We start from the raw sequence: 26,754 nt of genomic DNA on the forward strand, positions 1-26,754 counted from the left end.
TAAGTAATTTCCACTACACATTTAACTACCTAAGCGCAGCTAAAATGACTCACTTTCATCAAAACCGATTGTTTCGTTCTTCCCACTGGTGGGAAGGACGTTGCCTAGATGAGTCAGCACCACTTCCGGAATGTTGGGCTGTTGGGTTTTGTGCCCAGGCTCACCATACACATACTTCATTTCATCCTCTCTCTCGTCATCCCCATAGTGAACGACGATGTCCTCTTCCCCATCAGGCGAGTCAATGCCATTGGAAAGGCGGTTCACCTCTTCAATGCACGAGAGTCGACCGGGTAGAATAGTGATTGGTAACTCTTCATGCTTGTACGTTGTGGTAGCACCTACTAGCCTGGCGGCCACTGCATTGTAGACGCCTTCATCACAAGTAAAAGATGAGGATGTGTCACCCTCGCCGTCATCACTCGGCGAGTCGTCTGGTCTTCGTTTTCGAAGGGTACGTCGCTTGATGGGTTTCTGTAGAACCGGAAAAGAAGTTGTAACGGTGTATATGCATTTGTAAAGTCTTTTTATTTCCTATACAAGCCTAGCTTGATGCGTTTCCCACTTGACCCCTGGGAGGCGCAGTCCCGAACGACATTCGACATGACCCATGTTTACTTATTTAATTTGAGTAGCATAGACCCGGGTGATGCATAGCGCGAAATTGTCTGGACAACCTTTGCCGGCTTAACTCAAAGAATCCAATACCCCACCTAGAGAAGGTAAATTGCAAGTGGAGGATACATTGGCATCGCTCTCAGCGTAAACGTTCATTGATTTGCCACAATTTTCCCTGATGGATGAAGAAAAAGCGAACCACGAACACATTGCCTCGATTCCCGGTACCCTTCTATGGCACTCATTCAGTGAAGGATGTCCTTATCTAACCAGTCTACTCGTTCCAAGATTGTGAAGGCAGAGATGGGAGAGAAACACTGAACATGATACAACCTAACTAGGTGTTTGAATATTAAATGCCAAGGGGCTAGTTGACACCGATCGGATGACGGAGCAGACGGCTTCAACACTTGGGGAGGAAACAAACGCCCATCCCTTTTAGGTTTTTTCAAGCCTGTAAACCCCCTTATCACTGCTCAAGTATGGGACGCCACCCTCCACACATTCTTCGCGTTCCAAGGTTATGAACCGAAACTGGAAGCGAGGAACGCTGAATCCGTCAAAACACAAATGATCATAGGTTGACGTATATTCCCACCTTCGTTCCAGATATTTCGAAACATTTTAAGTAGTTTGTTTAATTTTGGTTCCAATTAAGCAGACACAAGAGTCTCTGCGGATTGTGCTACCGCTCGGTGGCCTTACCAGTAACCTCCCAGCCCTTCTATACGCCATACTACTATGACTTCCTACGACCCCGGAGAAGGCTCAGTGCGCTCCTTATTTCCTTTACTCTTGTTTACTATCAAGAGCAGTCAATTTGTACATCCTTCTATAGGCCCTCGCATAGTTACTAAATCAATTCAAAAATCATGTGGACGTGTACAATTCCATTGCTTAGAAGCAAACATTGTGACGCCTGATTACCATAACTTTTTTGCAATTAATTCAGAGCACTTTAGGTCTGATTGACTGTACACGTAGGATCTGCTCATGGCAGCAAAACTGACAACGAAATGGAGCGAAAAAGAAGTCAAATCGCATAACTCCAATCCAGTGATTACACAGGCGTCGACGTTACTTACTCCTGATCACTTTGTTAAAAATGCAAACACTGATCAAACCAACTATTCAAAGGCCTGGTCAAAGTGATAATGCAGTAAACTATTCACTTAGACTACTTAAATACGTAATCAGTAGGTACATGTCGCCTCATACGAAATTCACAATTAGAATTGCGCATAGGATGCTACTTCACACGACAACCTCATTTTCAAGCACAACCACTTTATTGATGCAATGCTAAACACCTCCTAAAAATGGAGGTATCACTTTAAAAGGCCTGTAAAGTCAGTGGGCATTGCGTAAGCCAAGGAATAATTGCATTTCCCATGTTAACGCGCACCTTTTTTCTTGCACCAAGAACTCTTTATTCCGTTCACTTGTCATTCACGCAATGCTTGGCAATGTAGCGACTTGGAGACACGTGTGTCGATGACATACATGGCATATCAATAAACAATTCCGCAGTTAGTGAGATAAATGCTAGTCTAACCAGTGGTTAGGCAAACAACGCTTACCTTTACATAGGCGTCTGGTTGTTCAGCGGATTCGCCTGAAACAAAAAATATAATAAATTAATCCTTTTAGATGTATAGAGGATAAAAGTCTTAAATGAGCGCCGGACACTCCAGAGAATGCATTACCGTTTCAGTGTTTAACAACGTCTCAACTTACACTGAAAACAACTGTTTGCGCGCACCGCATTCAAGGTTTATGAAACAAATTCCCAAAATAGATCCTTCGTGTTTTGCCAACAAAACAGCTGCGTTGTCTCAGACCCGCTGTAGGCGTATGAAACAGAGCAAATAGAATCTCCAAAATAACCGCTATTTGCGCTCACGAAATCTTGTCAGGTAGAAAAGAAAAGCACTTAACGTGGTGATGAGAGATGAAAAGTACCCTTTAGTGCCATTTCTTGTCTAGCCGCCACCCCAGTATAGCATAGGTGTATCATTTTTGGCGAGTCATCTTCCCAGGCCGAAGTCACGCGAATCGGTGCCATGAATCATCTCCTCGATTTCCCCTCAACCTAATTATTCTATCCTTTGTGTCACGAGTTCTGCCTTCGTGGTAAAAAACTTTCAAGCTCTTTTTCGAGGGTGCTTTTACATTTGTCTTAGCAGTAGGCCCGTATTTTGTGCTATTGCCCGACTAAATGAGTTACTGTGACAGTGTATGTTGAGAAGAAGGGCCTTGTGTTTGCTTACCAATGTGAGGGCAGAAACTGTTTAGCATATCGACGCCCTGGTTACCTAGTTACTTCATAATGCATGCTACACTGTGTGCAAAGGAGTTGCCCGTAGATCAGAACAAATAGCAACCAAGTGTGGCTCTTCTCACTCTTTGTGCCGCAGTTATGGTAGTGTTAGAGAGGTGTCCAGGGAATTTCCTAGAAAAAAAAATCCCAGAAAGCAAAAAATGAGGAAAAATTATTAAGGAAATAATCAGGTTGAATGATAGGGATGGCAAATAACGTGGCAAAAACTGAAACTGGTGGTTCATTCAAACCGACGGGGATTCCGCCATTGCAACAAACCTTCAACTTTTTTGGGGTTCATTCATTTTGCAGCAATTTTGCGTCTTATTTAATTGGGTGTTTAATCAGGAGAGAAATTCAGTCTCTGGAGGTTGGATTTCTGCTCTACAGCGTGACCTTCGGGTCATGCTAATGGCCTCCCCTCCCAGCCCCTGCGTCCGTACTACTTTGACATATTCCAGCTTCAGCGGAGATTGAGGATGGTAAACAGTCTATGAGTACACATTCTCTTACCGATTATATAAAATTTCAACCACTATTTGACAAGGCCACAGGAATTGCGAATAACAGACAAAAAAGGTACCTTACCTTGAGCAACAAATAGTAAATCCCGAAATTCTGCCCTTAAATTTGATAAAGGCCAGTGCCTTTACAGAATTGTATTTTAACTCTGTAACCGAAAGTTCCAGATATCATTGGTGTATTTAGTAACAGTGAGTACACCCTCAGGGCCCTGGAAATGCCTTATCAAATTACACGGGTATGTACTACTCGTGATTATGCATTTCAACAAGAGGAAGGCTACTTTATTTGTAAATAAGCTACAATTTTCCCTGATTAAGGTTTGTAGGTATAACTCGCTCAGAAAGTTTACCCCACTTGTGTTGTGGAGACGGAAGTACAGTAACCAGGGCTGTAGAGATAAAACGTTGCAACACGTGGGGCCGTTTCAATGGGAGAACTTCCGGGTTTACGCAACGGTGATGTTTCGTGATTCCTCCCTCAATGAATATTGTCAGAAGCGCAAGAACAGTGGCCTAGACCATTATCACGATAAAGAATTATTCAGGTGGTAAAAAGTTTCAAACAGTCAGTGAACTAATAGCGGGTGCAATCCAAATTATTTTCTCAATGTGGAAAACCTTCACTGCTGTAGCGCTTAAATGTGTAAATAAATCACAGGTAAGGTAGGACCGCGTATTTTTAATAAGTAAGTCATCCAAAAACCAGCACACGACCCAGCCACAAGAAACATCTGAGGGTTCAAAACCGTGACCGGAAAGGCCACTATTTACTTACGTTTACATTTATTTCGCATCCATATTTCAGACACGAGATAGTGTGTAAGGCCATTGATGAGCCGTCAGTTTGTAGGGTTTTTATTTACAAGGGTAGCAATAGCATTTGAGCATCAGGCATCGACGCAGGTCATTCTGTTGGCGAGGTACTAAGGCTTTCTATTACAAATAGAGGACTGCCAACCTTTCATAAGCTGTTCTAGACCTAGTCAATAAAGGAATGATTCAAGTCTCACTAGCACAAATATTAGCCGAAAATTAGCACACATACTCAATGAGCGCAATCATCATTAGGTAGAAAAAAAGCATTTCCGATCGTCTCTTTCCTTCTATACACTTCAACAAAAGGGCCACAACGTGAAATTTCTTTGAACTGGTCCCTAAATGATCCCATGATTTGTTTGTTTACTCCAAAAGTTATCGCGAAACGTCAATTGAAGTTAATTTTATTTCTATGTGTTCCCTAATTGACAACATCATCAGACTTTGGAGACAAAGATTATCTGCCATATAAAATTATAGAAAAAGAATTTGAGTTGGTAATCAGTGACTTTCGTAACATCAAAAGGATATTTTAATCCAAATAAAACAAGTCAAACCAACAGATACACAAGATTACACAAATATACCGTGCTGTACTTTGATTTGCAGATTAATATAACTAACTATAATGTACATATATGTAGATTAACAATACAGCAGAAATTTATACAACAGCAAAATTGAGGCTCTACATTTAAAAACCAGTACTTTTTCCGGACCTGGGATTGTTTTTCAAAGTCAGGAGCCGTTAATTTGGAGGCCTAATTGGTGACCTCCAAGCGGTCAAAATTAAAAAACGTCACCCCACTAACCGGTATGAAAAATGGTTAATCCGAAGGGTTCAGTGGAACGAAACCGTTGTTTAAAAAAGGAAATAGATACAATACGACGATTCATTGGTGCTCAAGTAGATCTTCGCCTTGATTTAAATTTTATTTTTCTAGACTAGAAAAGCAACCTTGGCCATAAGGTAACGCAATTGTTTTTTCAATCGGGGGAGTGGTCACATAGTAAACATGAATGCAACTAAGAATAAATGTAGTGAAAATATGCTGCGCTATTTAAATATAACATGCGCTTTAAAATTTGACCCGAAAAATTTCAGGAAATCGCAAAATGGCAACAGGACCAGGGAAGTCGTTGATTTCATGCACAGTTCCATTTAGTTGGCACAAAATTACGCATGGGCATTTGCGACTGGAATGTTGCATTTTTCCCAAGGCGCAGTTAAACTTTTCACTAGCAAGGCCTTAAGCTGGGTCGGAAATGAAATGCATTGCAGTAAACTCGAAGTTATTGAACATCTTTTTACACGTTAAATGGTAGAAATAAACTGATTCATTTATTGGCACTGTCAAACTGCTGGTTATTTGTATGACAACCGGTTGAAAGGCTATGCAGATTTCCCACCAAAGTGAGATGGTGTCCTCGAGTAATCACGTGACTTGATCCCTCTATTATGCTTCCTAAATTCTTTCTTGGCAAAGTTAGTTGATGCTTTGAGTAATGGTAGCTAGAAGCGCAACACTCATCTCAAGGCATTTATTTTTTCTAGAGAAGGTAAACCATTTTTTAATAACATTAGCATTTGAATAACACCTTGGATGGGAATTACCAAATAAAGAACCACAGATTTTTTAGTCATTTTCATCCGTCATGATGGAAGAATTTGCATTACTTAGCTGCTGGTTTGCCTGTCTTTGCTCAATAAACTTGCACACTAAATAGCAGCAGCTACTCCATCAGATTTCCTTAGGCTGTGTGCTGAGCTTTAACTGACCACAATTTTTGTGCCTTTTAACTGTTTACTTAAAACAGTCGACAATATTTGTTTATACAATGACGTCGTGACATGATCTCTGATAAGACTTGTCGAAATGATGTGGCTGAAAACGCTCACTTCTCAACGTTTTTTCACTAACTTCAAATAACGAGTTTGAGATGATTTATCAAATTCACGTTGAAAAAAACTTGAAACCAACTCTGAGCCAGACTAGTTAAGTGCTTACATATAAAAAGTAAATAAGAATTTCTTTCCTTACAGAGGTTTACTTGGGTGAGCATACGCACAAGAAAATGATCTCGATGAATGAAAAATACTTATTGCTTTCATAAAATATTTCTGCCTTTACATGCTTTTAAGTGGAGTAACTTAAAGACATCAAAAAATTTCTGCGCATTCCACTCACCCGTCTTCCTGGGAAACGGACTTTCCTTTTCAGGAACTGGTGTTTTGCACATGTTGGCTTCGACAAGGGTGAATTCCAAAACATCCTCGGATTGATTTTGACACTCTGAGGGGGGATTTTGCTGTAGAACTAACATCTTTTTTTGCATCCTCTCCCGGCTAGGGACACGTCCTCCATCGGGTGAATCACCCAAGCTTTCGGTGTCACTGCACGCAGTGACGTAGGCCTCTTCGCCCGAGGGGAAAAACTGACTGTTCACAGTCACAAAGGAGTCCGTCTCGCTCACCGTGCTATCACGACTGCGCAGAGAGGTGCGTGAATATCGAAGGAAGTCGGGATCGGTGATGAAGGGACTCTGCGAGCGCGATCGACTTAACGGAGATTGAGCAGATTTTATCTGTTCTTGCGATAAATTCATTACTTCATCGAGGGAGCACTTCGATCTGGTTTTATTCGATAGTGGCTCACGCATTGGGCCAATGATTGTGTCAGATGAAGCCATACCACAGACAGCTGACGCTGAGTAGTCAGCTGATTTCAAATCCTCCGCAGTCGATATGGAGGTGTCGGTGTTATCCTCCTGTGAGTTCTCTTCTATCGTAGGCAGTGAATGCAGGCTGCCTAGGAGAGGAACTACCCTACTCGGTTCCGCTTTTTGAGAGCTTGGAAGGGTATCATCACTGTTAAGGATAATATCATTGAGGGAAATTATGTTACTGCTTTCACCGAATGTCGGTGAATCGGGCGGTGAGTCAACCGGTCGAAAATCGGCGGGCGATCTCCACGACTTTTGAAGGCGAGTTTTACTTGTAGGCCTCTCGGTGTCCTCCTCATCATCGAACGGCTCCATTGTGGTATGCGATCCGAGACCAAGGTTTTGATAGCACCTGGGTCGTTTGTCAATCCGCAATACATAATCCTCGCCTCCTGACTCGTAAACAACAGGTCCCTCCTGCTGAAAGGTCCTACGAGTGCCTGGACGAGGGGAGGGAAGTTTTTCACTGAGAGCATCAATATCTCGGCGCACAGATTTCAGCAGAATTTCCATCGACTCGAGACGTGCTTCACTGTCTTGAAGCCACACCTCTTCCGGGGAGAGCACTCTTTCTGCCATCAGAGTCAGTAGTAAGGGTTAAATGCGATCAGTTGTCTAACTCGCTCACCTACAACCGTTGTCGAGATAATTAGGCATTGATTTGTCAAAGTTTTCTCATTTGGGCGTGGAGTAGGTGTCTGCGCGTGGGTGCTCGTGTGTTTGTGTGCCTATGCGTATGAATGCATGTGCATGTATATGTGGGCAGGCATGGACGCGATTGTAAACTTGGAATCTTGCACGCACGACTGAATGCTGAGTCACTGGGTTACCTGAGTGTTGGCTGGTGCACGCACCAACGCGTACACATGCTTCTCTGGAAATTTCCGCACGAGCCAATCCCCTCTATTAAGCTGCCTGTGGAGGCTTCCCATTGGTGCAGACGAGGTTAATGGCGAAAGGCAGATACATCGCGATTGGCTCGAAGGCGTGGTGATCGCGTATGTCCGACAAGGGGGTACGATCTCGCTGGTTGTTAATAATAATATAATATAGAAAACTAACAAATGCGTCATTTGATATGGCTAGGGATAAAAATGGAGTATCGAGTAGAACCTCTGTGTTTGGTGGGGAGTTAACGAGTGGGTTAACGTAGAGTCAACGAACTATGCGTCGCCTTTTGGGTACAATAGGACTCCCAGGGCTCCTATTGGATATCCAAAGAGATTGAAAAGGCCGAAGCCTTTTGATGCTAAAAACTCCGAGTATTACGCTCCTCGTTTGCCGAATCCTCCGCCTCTCAGGTTTGGTGCGCGAAGCTACGTAGCGGGTATTGATGTAACTTACACACCCTTTCTAGAACCGGACACGAATGCGTTCATTCATTTAAGAGGCGATTACATTGTACTAGGCGTTACCATTGGTACTATCCGCAAGAGACTGCCTTTGTATTGCATTGGATGACATTTGAGATTATTTTCGAAAAATACTTCTATTTTTGCCATGGGCAGCGAAGTAGAGAACTAAAGCCACCGCTGCCAAAATAAAAAATGAAATAAACCATTTTGGCTTTCAAAGGAGATAGCTGAAAAGGCGATGAAGAGTGGTCCACAGAGCCAAACTTCTAGTGGATTTCAACTAGTCCTATTTTAAGATGTCATTGTTCGTTCATTTAAAATAATTAGCCCTATTACCTTAAATGTCAAAGTAATCAAATTCGTGGCAATTGTTCATACGAGTAGTGGGTGCTTACTACTTCGCAATTTATTCTCATCTTGATGAGGCCCTGAGGATATTATTTTAGAATAAGTTACAGCCACTATTTATCATCTGCAAGCTGTGATTGCTAATAAGGAGGTCAAAGCGATAGAAATATTCACGACGGAGTAGCGTCTTATCAGTAAATGCAATTTCAATGCCTCTTCAAAGTGATGCAGTAGTAAATCTCATCCTAATCCGACCAGAGTATATGGGTCTGCATTTCGTGTTCATACACGGCTGCGAGATTTTGAGATAACTCCAGCAGGGTGGATCAGACGCCAGGGCGCTCTCACTCGTGGGGCTGACGGCGATCAAGGCGACAGATGATTTGTGGAATCGAACCTATCCGCACTGACCTGAGGGTTTGCGAATGGCCCCACCAGTTTACGTGGGTCATTTCTTACTAATGCCCTAGTCTTACTACTAAACAAACTGGTTAGCTTGCAACTACTGTCGTTTGGTTCTTGAATGGCCGTGAGTTGCATAAGCAAAAAGTTCCTTTTGAGCCTTTTCAAATGGTCTAAACTTTACGCTGTTAAGCTTCAAGTACAGCGCAGTCTTGGGCACTCACGACTATTTATCATAAGGACTAGAAAACTAGGGTTCCATAAACCTGATCTCATTCGCGAGATTAGAATGACTTTTAACAACCGGCTAGCGGTATCAGGTGCCGAAAATGTTTTAAATGAATGCCATGAATTTAAAGTCAAGTTAGGCTACAATTAAAGGGATTCATTTCACTTTATTGTCACTCAGCACTTCACAAAAAAGCCTTCCAAAATGCACCCATCCACCGGAGAATGTTGCTTTGAAACAACGAAAACATTTCTCACAAAACAAATTAACAATACTAAAGCAATGGGGAACGCATCTCTCATATTACTTTGGGTAGCGTGTAGGTAAAGAATAGCCATTTCTCACAATTCAAGCAAGTGATTTATCGTGGATTCATTACACTGGCATGCAGATGGAACCTGTTTCCTCAACTTACTACATAAAAGTGGTAGTAACGGATTTAGCTTTTCTCTCTTTCTGTTCTGTTTTCACACCCGTAGAACGAACGGATTGGTTAGAGGAGAACATTTTTACTTCATAAGTCTTGTGTTGCACCACGGCACATCCCTGAAGATAAAAGCAAACATAATACTAGGGAGAAATATGCATTGTCAACATACGAAAGGGCCGCGCGGCTATTGGCATGGACCGGAGGTCAGCCCACCCTGCGAGGGTACAATTACGTAGCACCTGGCTGGTCCTTTTACTAAAACCAAGAGTTAAACAAACGGTGAAAGTATTAAATAGACCCCCTCGTCTTCTGCACGTCGTCCTCAGCGACTCTCTTAGTCAAACTCCCACTTCAGCCAGCACAACGTAAGCAGTGCTGTATGGTGAATGTCCAGCAGCCAATCGTGTCAATAATCGAATTTCTATGCGACTGGGATGGTACTTGACTGCAACGTCATTGAGCTGTCTTGGCAATTCTGCTGAATCTAGAGTTTCGCCCTGTATGGCAACTGTGTTGGGGGAACGGGGAATGCGGTGGCCATCACGCGTGTCGAAGGGACATTGATCCAAAAGTGGAGTCATGTGACATAGGACGGGATTTAACATAATTCCGTGGTGGTAAGGTTTCGTGTCTATTCCTCCTTACCACTTTGCTCTCACCTCAGTACCGCCCAACCATAACTATCCGGGTTCTATCCAGCCAGCAGGGAAATGGAGGAAGTATTGCAAATTTACATAATTGATGTCTTCATATAGGAACAGTGGACGGCTACATAACGATCCTTTTTGAATGATCCACGGCCACAGATTGGTGTCGCTTCAGTTATTAAAAACAGTCCTGCATAACATGGGACTGGAGTAGATACCGAATGTGGACGTCAAATTCTCAGCACTTCTCTTACGGGGCATCATTTCATCCAACCGCAACATATGCACTTCTTCCAACTGACAAAGGTTTATCACCCAGCAGTAGAAATAAGGCTATATGCCCTTCAGCGTCGAATTCGCTTTCTGCGTCCACCATTGTAGCACCCCGGGACTTGCCTGAATATGTATTGTTGACCTACAGCAAGGCATGCAGCTACTGGCATAGCCCAGAGGCCAGCCCAACCGGGGAATGCACAAGGGCGAGGGGTCTAAGTGGCTCCTTTAACAAAACAGTTAAACAAACGACCAACGTATTGCAGTTGTCTATGTGTACAGGAAATCGAAGCTGTTAGGGGTGGGATATCCTTTCCCCCTCCGGGGTCAATGGCATCGACGCAGCCACGGAGTCCGCAAATACGCTGATGTGTGCTGGCAGAAATAATCACTTTGTGGAGCGTTCAACCCATTTGCTGACACAGAATGCTACAGTTTTCCTATCCCCACTGAAAACTATCATGAATTTCACAAATACCCATTCCTTACTTCTTAAAGTTACCAGTTGACCTAAACATGTTAGGGAATGGGAGCGTGCTGGAGAAGCATACAAGCACACCTTTGAAGGATATTTGACACTTACTCTAGCGTGGGATCTTTGTTGCCACTAAATTACTAGTCACGCTAGGGTTCACGAAAGTGCTCCACTTTAAAATAGACTTGATTATTTAGCACTTAAGATTTCAACTTTTCTTTGAGCAATCTGGCTTGCTACAACTTTAAAGAAGATAGGAAATATAAGACATAACGCATATCCATTATCTGACGCAAACCAATCAGTTTATTTCTCAATTTTTCATTCCGACTAATTGCGTGCCACTTCCCTATTTGGATCAAGAAGGTTAAACAAATGGGTAGCTGACACGACAGCACTAGATTCACACTCGATATGGGAACCATTGCCAATTATTGAGCCACTTTGTAGCTTTCATTCGATGTATTGCAATACGATGGTGGTTTATTCCCCTGTATTGGTGAGGCGCCACTTTTGACTTGGCCTTTGTACCCCACCGGGTGAGCTGGCCTTCGGGCCATGCCAGTAGCCTAAACACCTTCTCTGTGTTAAATATATGTTCTGCCCTAGTAGTGTGTCTTCTTCCTTCTTTAGGGAAGTCTCAGGACGCTACATTGGTGGCAGCGGAAAACGAACCCGATCCCAAAGGACATCTATCCTGACTTTCACTGCTGCGTGATAGACCTTAGCGGAGCGAATGGTGATGACCCCAAACAGAAGGGTTAAAGTTGACGTCTACCTTTGGCATCCATCCCAGTCCCGTGTTCTGCAGGGAAGCCATTAATAACTGAAGCGACACTAGCCGTGAACCATCTGGAAGTTTCGTTACAGACTTCCCCTACAGTACTTGCATTAAGCTGTTAATAAAGTGAATTCACGACATCTCCCCCATCTCCTTACTGGCTGAATAGAGCCTGGGCAGCTCTAGAGGGGGAACAACGTGACAAGGAGGAACAGACGCAAAACCATTTCCCCATGGACCTGTATTCAATCCCGTCCTTCCTTGCACAAATCTGCTTTTAAGCCAGTGTTCCTACATCTATCTATGGACACGCATGATGGCCGGCACAATTCTCTGTCCCTGAATCAAGTTCCCAAACCGGAGGAAACTGCGGATTCAGTCAAACTGCCAAGAGGGATCAGTGAAAATGTGGCAGAGTGTCTCCTCATTTGTACGCGAATTTGATGACTGGCGCGGCCGGCTCGTGGGTCTTTCCTTGAAGCACCGACTACGTTGTGGTGGCTGGCAGGGGAGGTCAACCAGGGGAGGGGGGGGTGCCGAGGACGACGCTCAAAAGAGGAGGGAAGCTAGGTAGTAAGATGGATGTTTATCCCTCGGTATCGGCGAGGAGCCACTTTTGACTTGGCCCTTGTACCCCACTGGGTGGGCTGCCCTTCGGGCCATGCCAATAGCCCAAATACCTTCTCTGTGCTGAATACGCATATTCTGCCCGAGTGGTATATCTTCTTTTGTCTTCATGGGAGTCTCGGGACGCCTCAGTACATTTTGACTTATTGTCGGAAGTTTACAAAAGCTAAAAACCTTCCAGAATTTGCCTCTTTCTTCTAAAAGGACATTGGTTTGGTGTATTGTACTGCCTATTATAGATCCATGAAAACAGTGCCATTAGCTAGAAAAGAGGCAATGTGGCAACCATCCAGACGACTGAAATAAGATCAATTATTCTTGTTAAAAAACTAAAAATATTCTGGCAATAATTTTGCTGAAATTAAGTGAATGAAACATTTTTTGAAAATGCTCTGATTCCATGCCCGTGTAATCTTTATGAAAATTAACCTTAGGTGATAATTTGAGGTTTTAGCCTAAAGTTAATTATTGCCATGTTATGATTAAAATTAATTGCACTATATATCATCATTAGTAGAAATAGTTTGCGAACTGGAAAGAGCCAGTAAAAAGTCTGGGCGTTTTGGAAACCCGCCCTTGTAAAGTTATCCCGTCTACGTGGTGCTGCGTTGCAGAATGAATTTCCTTAATGATTGGTTTATTTCCCCGTTCGCGAAGATTTTAAATTACCTTGGATTGTATCAGAAAAGCGGTAAACTAGTTTTTTTGGGTTTGGACAATGCTGGCAAAACCACTCTTTTACATCGCCTCAAGGATGATCGGTACGGAACTCATAATCCTACGCTTCACGCCACATGCGAGGAACTTACAATTGCAGGCATGAAGTTCACAACCTACGATCTCGGTGGTCATGAGCAGGCACGTAAGGTGTGGCACTCGTACATTCCCGCTGTGGACGGGATTGTTTTTATTGTCGATGCCAGTGAGAGTGAGCGGTAAGAAAATCTTTATGATGAACTTATTTTTCAAGTTTCAATGAAGCTAAAGTTGAACTGGATAGTCTTATTATGGATCAACAGGTTGCTAACGCACCGATTCTCGTCCTGGGAAACAAAATTGATGTGCCATCTGCCGTCAGTGAGGCAGTCCTAAGAAGTCACCTGGGCTTGGATGGACAGGTAACCGGAAAAGGAATAGTTCCCAGAGAGCACATTGCTAGTGGACGTCCTATGGAAATTTATATGTGCAGTATTCTTAAACGGCAAGGATATGGTGATGCTTTTAAGTGGTTGGCTCAATATCTTGACTGATTTTCTTTTGTTTTGGCAAAGACGGATTATGTACCCAACAGGCTTTTTTATTTGATCTCAAATGCATACGATCGCTTACCACTTCCGGGGATGTACATCAACGTTAAATAGCAGCCTGCTGTTCTTCATTACTTGTATTACCCATAAATATGACAAATTCTCCCCATGTATTCGCTCTCGGTGGTCTTGCCATTATTCCATGTCTCCCGGAATAAATTTTGCTAATACTTGGTTAGAGTGAAGTTCTATGCTTCGAGGCGCCCAAATGCTGAATTTCTTTGATGAATGAGAGCTGGACCGTGATATTGCCATCGTGTTTACGTTTTACTCCTGCGTAGTTCCTCCTGTTTCGTTAATACTCTACTTTTATCGGGAATCGTTTTATTGCACCTATTAGTTGATAGATTAACGCAGCTTTAGGTTACATTCTTTCGCACACCTGCGGCATGTTTAAACCAATATTTATCATTTCTACTGAACCCACTTGTGTGCTGGTCAACTCCGCTGTAGTTGTCACCAGCGTGATCCTTACTCAGACCCTAATAAGACTTTGAAATGTCACCAATGTCACTTTGACTACCAGACCTGTTACGAAAGCGAGTGGTTCCCAGCAAAATCCAGAAATTAACGTGTTATTATCATCTTTAGTATTGCTTAGGCATTGACTTTCTTACCATTGCAGTTACAATTGGTTAAAATTTTTAACCTGTGAAGCATTTGAATCACACGGTTTAATTCGTAATTCATCATGACATTTTAATTCATCAAATGCGTTAGCCATATCTCCCCCCTTTGATTCTGTCGTAACTGTATTTGCTCATTTTCGCTGGATGGGTTCTTCCGTCATTATTTTGGGAGGATGCGCATTGCTACTTAAGATGCTGTTAGTAGCGTACCCAAGATTTCGTTGGTTCCTCAACTTCTTGAAGTCCCGTGGGTTCTGCATGTTACAGCGCACTGGAGAACTTTGGCCACAGAGGCACACTTTGATTTACCAATATTACCCCAAAAGTTTACTAGTACATCAATGGAACTTCATTTCAACGACTAGCTGATCAATTCGCCTTGAACACTTAACATGCTAGGCGCAATGGTCAAGGCACATTTACCTAAGCTCAATTTTTAGCGATATTATCGTAACTTCAAGGGATATTCCGATAATGTGGAGTTCATTTATGAACTCATTTTAAGTGTCAATTCCAGGGCTGCTCAGTGGAGTTACTATTGAACCTTAACGCTTTGTGAGTCACACTCACTGGGGTTAAACATCAACAGGCGACTCTGATGGTATTCATAACATTGAAGCACAACCCGTGATTGAACGAGGTCATTAATCAACATCACGACGGAATAAATTAAGATAATTAGGTTATTTAAGGGGGATCACGAGCAGAAGTTCGGATTTATTTCACCAATTGCATCTTTGAGTGTGATTGTCTCATGTTAGCCACAGCAATCAGCCCTTTGTTTATTCTCAAATACACAAAAAAAACTTAAAAATCGGAAATCAAGTGTCAGTTAATTACCCTACCCTTATGAAAATGTGATTTGTGTGATGAGAACGTGAAGATCAGGAAGAAAACTAGGGGATGGGTAAAATACATTTTAATGTCAATCTCATTGTTTAGAGGGCGACAATTTCTGCTAGTAGGAGAGGCAGGAGGAGAGGACAGAAGGAAGTGTTATCTTATTTGGATTTGGTTGTGTGTGTGTGATAAATGTAGAAGGCTAGGCATTTTAGTGCTCTGCGTTCGCGTAGATGGATTTGGCGTACGACGGTGCAACACAGAGATCTGATTTACACGGAAACGAGCCGCTCTTGGCGAAGTGTGGTGAGGTGGAGGAAAGTCTACTGTCCACTGGGGAGGTAGAATCGGGTCGTTGGGTTTGCATCAGATCTGCCGGTGCTTGATTTATGTTTGTGTAGTCCACACCGAGGGGCTGAAGCTCCTAAACCAATGCGCCAACACATACAAACGCATCGAGAGAGGATGCAATTTCAAATGGCACAAAACTGTGGCAACTAGCCAAGCAAGCGGCTAACACTACCGGTGTTATTTGCTTGTATTTTTGGTAACAAATAGGCTTTGGGGTTAGCAGATAGGCAGGGTATGACGAACATAGGTTTTTCAGAACATAATCTAGGAGACTTGAACGCGCCTTTACGCCGCGAAATTAGTAAACAGGAAGCTTGGGGACTGTTTCCCTTCTGATGCTTATTTGATTTGGACAGGAATCATTCAGCTTCTGTTTTCCAAATCCACTGATTTTCAAGTGATCAAGTAGAAATTAAACTAATATTGCATCTGGTCACACGCTCGTCACTCATCATTGCTCAATCGGATCAGCCACATGACCCGATTCTAAGTAGAGCATCACCAGATAGAGAGCTATCAAACGTATCTGAGTACTTTGAAGTACATTGTTTGCGCAGTGAAAGTCCTATTTGAAAGCAAACTTCTGGGAGACATTGATCAGTGGTGTACTTTTACAAATCGAGGACCAACAACAACAGCAACAACAATGAAATTGCCAAGCAATACTCACGTTATGCAATTGAAGCCGCTGTGAGAGAGTGGAGACAAAGTTTTGCACAGCCTTATAGATAAAACGATACTGTGTTTCTATCTGCACCATACCGGAACGCTGCTCTCGTACAGCCTGCACAGTGCGCGAGATGTCGATGTCACACTGCAGACCATAACGTTTGATGTAGTTGATGAGCATGTCAATCACAATGAAGGTACCACTTCGGCCAATTCCTGCACTACAATGCACCACCATTGGACCACATTCCGTGAGACTCTCCTGGCAAGAATAACAACAATACCTTGCTTTAATCTTTAAGGTCTTTGATGATGCGACTACCATGCTGGTGGCTCGGAATTATCCTACAGAGCCTTCGGGGGTAGCCCGGGTGTTGTATAACCAATGCCTTGTTAAAATACCCTTTAATGGCAAGTGATAGATCTAATCCGAGAATCGGCTGATGTGAGGGGGCGATTGTTTATCAGTGGTTCGCGCACATAAATTGCGAACCGAAGCCATGTTTGCCAAAGTTTATGCCGACTGTCAACGGTATACAATGCTGGGGAAAATTTAGGCCGTACGGACGAGTGTCTAGGTTACTATTTTTATTCCAAAGCATCATGTGCCATCTCTGGGCGTTGTGACTTCCATACACCTATGGAAGTGCATCCGAGTGAAATACAGTGGCATGAGTGATCGGGAGGGTTAAAAATCTCCACTTTAATCGAATTACGCGCGTAGCCATCTGACCTAAGGGTCAGACCGGTAGGCTGTCAAGAATACTGATTTTCTGCTGTCTAGAACATAGATAAAATGCGTTTCCAATGGATCGAATAAACAGTCAGAAAGTAAAGGTAATTGCACGCTAAAAACCTCCGTGTAGAGAATGGCGCCTATGGTATTTTGGAACTACTGCGACCTGGTTTCCACACTTTTATCCTTGCGCTTAGATTTGTAACAGCAAATGCAGACAAGGCGGTAATTGGCCACGCCTGAAATGGGCCATGTGGCTAGTTGTCTGCCTAGTTGGCCAGTCGGCCGTCTTATTGGGTGTGGGGATTACCAGTCCAAAGCGAAGGTGGCTGCAAGGACTAATAGTAATGGCGTCCTGTGAGCAGGTGTGGAAATGCCATAAATTCGTCGCGGCATATGCAAGTGGTTATGTTTACAAGTTGATACAGAACACCATTTCAACTAATAACTTCTCAATGTCAAGGTAGTTTGCACCATAATTGTGCTGTGTTCTGCGACTTCTTTCAAAGCTTAAGTGAAAGAGGCGACTCACCATGCGCTTGGAAATGTCAAACATGAAGTTAAGCACACAGGAAGGATCAGCAGGTGTTCCGTGGTCAGGCCAGGCATGAAATTGGTAGTGGTACACCACGAAGCCCCTGGCGTCACCACTACCGTTGTTGGCCTTACCACTACTGCTGTTGGCAGCAGGATAATCACGAGACAGATGGAGCTCACGCAGGGTGTACGTCTCCAAGTTCTGCTCCGCAAGGTGGCAAACTCGCAGTGTTCCACCGTAGCTGGACAAATCCAGAGTAGGATGTGTCAGTGTTGGCCAATACCTCGAGCACTTGTTCTGCACAAAACCAGGTAAACGAAACGGTTAGAGTCAACTAGACTTCGAGGCAAAAAAATCGAGTGAAAGCTGTGGTTTACGAGGTCCACAATCAAGTAAAAATAGCCAAAACCAAAGCGATTTTCCAACCATGATTTGACATTTTTCATAATTAAGTTTAATTTTCATTACAAAAGAACAGTCCAAAGTGCATGCACAAATCACAATAAAGTCTTTTAATTCTCTCCAGGCAAACGTGAAGCTAGCAACACATTTTGCGACAGCAAACTTCCGCCACCGCTTATGCGAGCATAACTTCAATCCATCAACTCCATGAACACATTGAGTTTGAAAGGGGACAGGAGCAAATGTCCGCCGATAGAGTGAAAGTGACACCACGTTGTGGACACCAGTAGGTTAATTAGAGCTTTCACATATTCCGCTCACCAAATGATGAAAATTGCCAAAGGGTATTCTATTGATGCTAATCTATTTGCTGCTTGCAAACGCCTACAACTTATGGTGACTTTAAAGACAACAACTCCAAATGAACCTACTTCAAAGGGCCATGCCCAACTTTGCTGATTCGATGCTGCGCTGTGGAAGACCGCAAATACATGAGTCTGTTAAGACTTGCAAGAGAGTGGTCGTTGAGAGCATAATGGTGGGCAACCGAGAAAGAGATCAGGTTTGCCGTATCAAAATAACAATACAATGGAAGAAAGATAAGAGACGTAGGTCTGAGACTCGACTCAACATTGCTTTTTGACAAATGTTCTTACGAACACCGTCTAGCTTCCAGCATTACCCTGCAAATTACCATAAATGTGGTTTGGAAAAGATATGGCAAAGAAGTCTATCGAAGCCTTCTTGGGGTGATGAAACTCCGTTATATGACCTTTGCCCCTGTCTTCGTGGTTAATTCCACTTCCATCGAACACTGTTGAGATAGCCGAAGCGCTCGAAACAAGACAGAAGGTATGTATCAGAGTAACGGCATCTCCACTTTTCCTCGATTTGACCTTTACCCTGACGACACAGAACCCCATCTGTGCTCGGGGACCACAGGTATGTAACTGTAGAAAAGGGTGGCCTACCCTGCCTCGTTCCACCTCCTTAGTGATCATGACAATGATGGCACTGTGCTCCTGCCACACCATGCGCCAGAAGTCCACAATGGTGTTAGGCAAGGTGCCCTGTGTGGCGATGTACCGTGGACACGAGGAGGAGGAAGAAGAAGGCGACAGAGGAGCGGGACTGCCCCTTGCAGTTTTCGGTGGCAAAGGATCCACCGTAGTTGAACCACCAAGCAAACTTTCAGTTAGAGAGTCCTAGCAATGCAAAAGTAGAGATTTAAGTAGTTTTACACCAATCGACTTTGTATAGGACTTGGTGTTTCAACAGAAGGGCCAAACGATGGGAACCAAAGGTTTGAAGAATATTTAATGGTACAATCTGATGAATGACCAATTATGTAACTTTACCTACTTCACAATCCCCGATACCCAAAGAGAAGGTTATCTGCACGAGAATTTGAAAGCATACTGAATCGGAGAAACATTTGCATGCAATAAAACTAAAAGCATCGTTTTATTATCGTCATTAAAATACCCCCAAACAATACAAATCAACAAATTTGGTGTCGCATTGTGTAGAAAGATGTAAAGCACATAAATAATGCATGGGAAATCAGGCCGACCCAAGTTTGGATAATGACAAATAATACTCTGGGGTCAAAGGGTTGGAAGTACAATGGAAAGTACAATTATGCAACAGGTTACACTTACACTAAGAAGGCATTCTGGTGGATATTGCTCTGCGAAACAGTCAACTACGTATTTTTGTGGTCCGTTCCACCGACGGACAACTGGTAGTCTCACAACATGCGCAAGACATGGCTTGTTTCATTTACTTCCAACCACATTATGCATGTATGTATGTACTTTCAGAAGTTGCAAAAGCCAATCGTCCTCTAAAGTGAAGACTACAAAAGCGCCGATCACACCTGATTAGCAGCATTAAAGGTGGCTTTTCTTGGCTGGACGGTTAACTCAAGAGAAAATAAAAATCCAAACGAAGCGAAGCAAAATCATGCGGTGAAAGTGTAACACCATCCACAACCAGGAGCACGCAAACGCATAAAAGCCAACCCAACCAGGCACGCGGCTCTCGTGCAGGGAGTTGGAGACCGACGCTTTTCGTTCTATCGCCTTCATGCCCACATGGGCACGCAGATCTCTCGACCGCATCAGAGGCACAACGCCAAAGTGCGCACGTGGGTGTGTGCAGACGTGCGTGTGTGCATGATCGCGAAATTGCTGGCAGTGAGTCCACATTCACCTGCACACATGCACGCACACACGCGCATAACGCATTCACGTGCGCATTTGGACCGGGGCAATTTTACGCTCCACACAACACAACAAGCTTAGCCACTAATCGCCGGCCAGTGGAGAAGATCTAAAATAATGGCTAATAAATAGGCTTGAAAATGAATTGGATATGTCTAGATCTAATTAAACGGCTTCACGCCCTCCTATTTATGGAGGTGATGTGTAGAAGATAAATGGTTTATTCAGAGATGTAATGTGTTGAATGTTTGCTTAACTCTAGGTTTTCGTAAAGGGACCAATTGGGTGCGCTGCCATTGCACCCCAGCAGGGTGGGCTAGCCTCCAGGCCATGTGAGTAGTCCCAAGCCCCACTGTCTTCTTTCATCTTCGGGGAAGTCTCAGGGTGCTACATTACTGGTTGAAGAAAGCGAACCAGATCTTAAAGGACATCTATCCTGAATGCTGCTGCTAGGTGATAAGCCCTTGTGAGGCGGAAAAAGCGCATATGCCGCGGATGGAAGAATCGGTAACGACCCCTATAGAAGGACTGAAAATGGCGTCTACCTTCGGCAACCACCCCAATCCTGTGGCCTGGAGGAAAGCTATTAACAATTGAAGTGACACCAGCCGTAAACTATCTAAAATAGTCCCATACGGATCTGTCTACCGTTCCTGTATGATGCTAATTAAGCAAACATATAATACTTCCTCCACTTCTCTACTAGTTGAATCGGGGCCAAGATAGATAAATGTCTGACCAGCACTGGGGCGAGAACAAACTGGCAAGAAGGAATGGACACGGAACCTTACCGCCACGGAACTATGTTAAATCCTGTCCTATGTTACATGACTCTGCTTTTGGGCCAGCATCCCTACGACTAGTGACGGGCACGCGTGATACCCATACAGGACAACACTCCAGATCTGGTAGATTTGTCAAGAGGGCTCAACGCCGTTATAGCCAAGTATCTTTTCAGTTGTATGGAAATTCAATGGATGGCACGGTTGGCTAGTGGATATTTTTCTTACAGTACCGACTACGTTGTGCTGGTTGACGCCGGAAGTTGACCAAAGGGAGCGCCGAAGACGACGCGGAGAAGGGAAGAGGAGTTGTATGCTACGTCCATTTAACTCGCTGCTTTGGCAACGGGACACTTAGGGGGTCCACCGGGTGGGCTGGCCTCCAGGCCATGCCAGTAGGCCCAAGGTCTACTGCATGTCAAATATACATATATTCCGCCCTAGTATTCTGTCTTCTTTCGCCTTCAGGTAAGTCTTGGGGAGTTACACAGAGATGTACTGCCTTCACTAAGCAGGTTAGGACGTTGCTGAATTTTTAATCAAAAATTTCATGTTCGCATTAGTTCCAGAAATAAAGGAGCAAACTGATAATGGCATCTCTGCTGGATTGAAGTAGGGGTGTAAAGAATCTGACCAATCAACGGTCCATTCAAACAGGAAGGCAAACAAAAAGCTTATCAATATATCAATTGAATGTAACAGTGAAAAAGGAATGATCAGTCCTTTTCATTCATTTACCATTGGCACGTTCACAAAGGATAAGTATTCCTTATGAGTCAGCAGAACGACCTGCAGTTGAACTCTCATTGATACCTCAAACACAAATCAGGGTTATGAAGGCTAGAGCTAGGACTGCACTAGAATTTCACTGCATTCAAAACACTGATTTTGACAAAAAAATCCCATTTGACCTATGAAAAAAAGGTTCATTTGCATATCAAATAAGTGGACTATTCTCTCCAAAGTGCGTTCTCGCACCCATGTGTGCCAACTAGGTAACCACTTGGTATTCGCCACTGACAGTCCATGGACATTCCATTACCCTGCAATTTACCATTTCACATCTGTGATTTCCTTGGAAGCAAAGAGTCACCAGATACTCTTATCGAGCAAACTGAGTGTGCTTAAAGTTTTTGCACAGAGGTAGAAAAACTGACTTTTCGTGGTTCCAACATGTGGAATCCTGTTAGGTCGGTGTAACAAACGCAGAGTTGCAGAGACAGCTAAAACTGACTAGCGAAGCCCGAAGGATAGTAGAGAATGAGAAAGCAAGAAAGCTGACTGAGAGTGAGGCATTTGCCTACATTCTACTACATTACAATCCTGCGTAAGTAAAAGTAATTAACACTTGTTCCATGAGAAACAACACAAATCTTTTTTAAAAATCGATTTGTTGAGAAGAAAGCTAAAAAGCGTACCGGCCAGCTGATGTAATTCGCATTAATGTAGTCGGAGCCAGGGATATTGGGATCGCCGTCAAGAAGACGAACAATGGTTGAGTCAAAGGGAAGAATATTCTTATAGCGATTTTTGTCCAAATTGTGAGACTTGGCCCCCTCAAGACGACTTCTGGCTTTGGTCTAAAAGGCAGCAAGCAAGTCCACCAGCGAAATGCGCTAGATCCAACGACAGAAAACGCCTATTACTTGCACACACTCATGGCAAAATGCATTCGAATGCGGATTAAAATCTGCATGACATTTTTAATGATACCTTTAACTAGCGTTTGTTTAGGATTTCCCAGAATCGAGTACTAAGTTGGGAATAAACAATGTTAGGTGAAAACACAATCAAACATGGGCCACGGTTCTAGTGACTGATAATGTAAACTGCTGATGTAGTAGTGTAACAACCTCAGTTCTAAAGCGCATAATTTACTTGGATGACAAAAACACGGCGACTAGTCGTAGCTAGATGATCAAAATCAGCCCAAAGTGGCTTCACAATCAACCTACGCGTCAGTAATGCCTGAACTTCTTAAGTGGCACTAAAACAGTTTCGCGGCTTAGTTCCAAGCTTCACCAAGGGCAAGCGGAAGGACCAGAGCACATGAGAAAAAGCCCAAAGTAAGAGTAGAATGGAAAAGCTATGGGTAAAAGTAACATTAACATTGTAGAAGCTTACATAAATGAATGAGCAAAACCGCACGTGATTGTTTAGGGAAATCATTAATTCGGGAAAGCTGGACGGATCGCCTGTTAAGGTGTAACGTCTTTAAAAGATAGAAGAAGCTGCCACTTAAACAACTGAGAGATCAAATGATATCCACAAAACCAGCGAAACCGCGGTGAGGTCCAACGAAGCTGAGTTACAAGTGAAATATAGAACGGTTGGTAAAGTTGTCCAATTCGTAAGAAAAGACGGGATAAACTCATATTTAAAAAAGTCATTAAATTTACCGCTATGGCAGTTAACCGTCTAGCCTTGGTTTTTTTCAAATAGTCGGTTCGATGGAAAACATGGACGCAATAACACATCAACTGGCGAGATTCAAGTCGTTCAAAATCACTGAAGCTTTCGGACATTACCACATAGACTGGCAGTGAGCGATGACTTGACTATCCATTCAATGTGGAAATAGAACAGTTTGATAGTACTTGAAATGGATGCGGTTAATTGCCCAAATGATTACTGACAAATGCGATACCTCCAACTTCACACCAACACAGGCACCAATTGTTTATTCTGCCTGATCTCTGTGTATGGGCTTTCATGGGTACCAGTTTGCCCTCAAAACGTCTGCAAACTGTCTACAGGAAGCAATTGCTAAAGGATATCCGACATTGGCCTAAAAAAGCTTTATTTAGAAAACGAAAGCTGGTAAAAACGGGAGTCTCGGGAAACAACAGTTCATATTCAATGATTCGCAATGTCTGAACAAGTTATGTTGGTAAATCGTCAATAGGGGGACATATATTCCTACAATTAACACATTTTCGAGTAATAATGACAAAAGTTTACCAGTCGAACCAGCAGTACAACAAACTACAGTGGAGTTTGGTTAATAAGATAGGTAATGACGAACAAATGAGTCAAGTGTGGTCGAAAAAAAACGCACACAAGATCGGGTTGAAAAGCGTAAACATTTCGGTGAGATTACCGACAATCTAGCTAAATATTCAAAAGGATTAAGGCATTTGGGTTACTCCAGAAAAAATATTAATTTCGCCTAAAAAGAGGGTTTTTAAATAAAGATTCGCAAAGTCATTTTATTTCGAAAATACGGTAGGGGAATGTTGGGGGAGGGAGGGGAGAGGAAACAGTTGCTAAAGTGACTTCCATTTATCACGAATCAAACTTACATCGTGAATGTCTTGGTGAAGCTCCTCGAACTCTTCATGAAAACCGGCCAAATGTCTACCATTGACGTTTTCGCACTCAAGTTGTCGTATTCGTTTGTTTATGGTGGAGACGTTGAGACGAGTCGCGTTGAAGGGCTAAGAGGAAGAGAATCTACCAAATTACCGTCCATTGAGGGGGTGGATAACAAAATACTAAAGCAATATTCCGCAATTTTGATCGATCCAAGGAAAAATTATCATTTTTATAAGCCTAACTGTGTGTGACATTTTACAGGCGCAAATGAGTGGTATTTCAGAAATGAAATGTCTTCAGACGTACCAACACCATGACTATAAAATTACATTTTCATTTACCAGTTCACTTACATGAAAAAAGAAATAAGGGGAAAATTAATGTAGCAATTGTCTACACAGGATAACCTTATTTAGACTATAAGGGAAAATGATTCATTTGGACCGAAAACAGGTTTAATTTTTGGTGAAGTTTACCAAAGCCTGAGATTATTTGAATCGGCCTAATAGGTTTTACCTTAGTTTCGCCTGATTTACCTGAATGTAAAAGCAAAAAAAATGATGCAAAATTTTTTAAATTAGTGAACGGAGCGAATTAGATTGAAAGCCGGATTGACATAGAAATTAACAGATCCTACTTAGTATTAAGAAGAAATTTCAAGAGACGAAGGAGACTAAACATAACTCTTCTCGTCACATTTAACTAGCCTATTTCGCTAAAATGACTATTCTCATTCTTTAAGGAACGAAGTGATCTCTAAAGTAATTGGTTAGGATTTACGAATGGCGGCAGACCAATAGGTAAAAGCAACTTGTTTTGGGGTAAACCAACGTAGATATAAGTAGGGTTCCATAGGAAAAAAATTATAAAGCATTTGAAAATTAGAAATATTGTTTCTTCAAAGTTAGTGCATCGCAGAGAAATCACAAAAGTGCATTAAAATAACACATTTTAATTTAATAAGGAATCTTCAACCAAACGGATCACAAGAAAATCAGAAAACACAATTTTTGGAGTCCAGCAATATGCCATGATTCACCAGTGGATAAACATGCATTTCCGTAAGAGAAAGGTAAGAATTTATGATTAAACAAATATAATCACTGCTGATAGATTAATGAAACAGTAACTCATGACAACAGGGAATGACAAAACACAAGTAATTTTAAATAAATAAAAAACAATGGCAATGATGCACATTTCAATGAATGATATTCAAATTTGAAATGCAGGCAGATACATGATAACGCTAAATAATGCTGCTGTGGCTAAACAGAAACATACTTGTTTTAAGTATACCAGTCCTCCATTCTTCTCTACCATCGGCGTTGCGGTGTAGAAGTCGATTAGCTCTTTGAGAGTCAAAAACTGATGACCACCGCCGGCATCGAATTTGTTGTCTTTTTTCCGGTTAATGAGAATATGCGACACCTGATCACCAGTTGCAACAGAAAGCACGTATGAACCAGGTTTTTGGATCGACTCTCGTACAAGAAAACTGCCATTCTTTCCCTTTTCCAGCAAAAGTTTCTGCGCTTCATTTCTGGACATCGGACCATGAAACCACCGTGAACTAGAAAGTTTTGAAATGGAAATATCAAAAGGCATAAAGTACATAAATAGCTAAAATAATGCGGAATCCAAAACTTATCAGCCTAAAGGGGCCGAATGTAATTTGAAACACACTAGGTAGAAAGCTACACACCTCTCTGCCAGTGGGTCCTGACAAAATAATGGATACTTTAATTCGATTATCGAACCATTCTTTTCCTTTAATTCACCGTGATTTTCACGATAGTAGTCAACCAATTCGGAAAGGGTCGCAAATGTTTCACCGCCATAGAGATCAAGAAAATCTCCAGTATTCCGAATGCGTATATGAGTAACACAGTCCTCCCGGCGAACAGACAGGGTAAAGTTCCCGGGATTCGTCCAACTAGGTCTTACAAGGAAGCTTCCTGGATCGCCCTTTTCAAGGAGCAGTTTCTCTGCTCGGATTCCCTCAAGGTTATGGTGAAACCATCTACGAAATTCCGATTTATACGTTCGTGTACCTCCTGCGCTCAATAACCATTATTCATGAGAATATTTGTCACTCGGCTTGCTTCAACGTTGCAAAAGCTAAACAGATGCCTATATAGCAAAACTTGCAACCACAATCTGCTTGTAGGCGGGGTCTTGAAACCTGCCTACACGTCCACCGGTTTAATTAAGCCGGTCACTTTGACCTTAGCTAGGTCAACGTCATTACCAATTCTAAACTTGGCGTTAACTGAATAACTTAAGCTTTCACCCAAACTCTAGCATTTATCATTTTCTAAACCAAAATAAGTAAGTTAAACACAGTGGATAGCAGTTTGTACCTTTGCATGCACAGTAATGCCTCTAATT

At 42.7% G+C, this 26,754-nt stretch overlaps 4 protein-coding genes across 4 annotated transcripts; 1 reads left to right on the forward strand and 3 right to left on the reverse strand. All coding sequences in view use genetic code 11, as the record gives it.

The window, feature by feature from the left end:
• Window positions 1-39: 39 nt before the first annotated feature.
• On the reverse strand, window positions 40-7,581 carry EGR_08142 (hypothetical protein; the record flags this gene model as incomplete). The annotated part of the gene is made up of 3 exons (XM_024497391.1): window positions 40-474; window positions 2,199-2,233; window positions 6,468-7,581. 3 exons carry the CDS (start codon window positions 7,579-7,581, stop codon window positions 40-42), a joined length of 1,584 nt encoding a protein of 527 aa, XP_024348187.1.
• A 327-nt stretch (window positions 7,582-7,908) lies between these two features.
• On the reverse strand, window positions 7,909-10,347 carry EGR_08143 (hypothetical protein; the record flags this gene model as incomplete). Its single annotated transcript, XM_024497392.1, has 2 exons — window positions 7,909-8,028; window positions 10,117-10,347. The coding sequence occupies 2 exons, from the start codon at window positions 10,345-10,347 to the stop codon at window positions 7,909-7,911; spliced, it is 351 nt and encodes a 116-aa protein (XP_024348188.1).
• Window positions 10,348-13,184: 2,837 nt separating this feature from the next.
• EGR_08144 (GTP-binding protein SAR1b) lies at window positions 13,185-13,819 on the forward strand (the record flags this gene model as incomplete). The annotated part of the gene is made up of 2 exons (XM_024497393.1): window positions 13,185-13,504; window positions 13,540-13,819. The coding sequence occupies 2 exons, from the start codon at window positions 13,185-13,187 to the stop codon at window positions 13,817-13,819; spliced, it is 600 nt and encodes a 199-aa protein (XP_024348189.1).
• Window positions 13,820-15,556: 1,737 nt separating this feature from the next.
• On the reverse strand, window positions 15,557-26,437 carry EGR_08145 (Tyrosine-protein phosphatase non-receptor type 11; the record flags this gene model as incomplete). Its single annotated transcript, XM_024497394.1, has 9 exons — window positions 15,557-15,769; window positions 16,367-16,627; window positions 17,634-17,936; window positions 18,944-19,246; window positions 22,467-22,628; window positions 24,351-24,485; window positions 25,648-25,936; window positions 26,069-26,386; window positions 26,418-26,437. The coding sequence occupies 9 exons, from the start codon at window positions 26,435-26,437 to the stop codon at window positions 15,557-15,559; spliced, it is 2,004 nt and encodes a 667-aa protein (XP_024348190.1).
• Window positions 26,438-26,754: the final 317 nt, after the last annotated feature.

Source organism: Echinococcus granulosus, assembly GCF_000524195.1.
Source record: "Echinococcus granulosus chromosome Unknown EG_S00097, whole genome shotgun sequence".
Taxonomy (NCBI): domain Eukaryota; kingdom Metazoa; phylum Platyhelminthes; class Cestoda; order Cyclophyllidea; family Taeniidae; genus Echinococcus; species Echinococcus granulosus.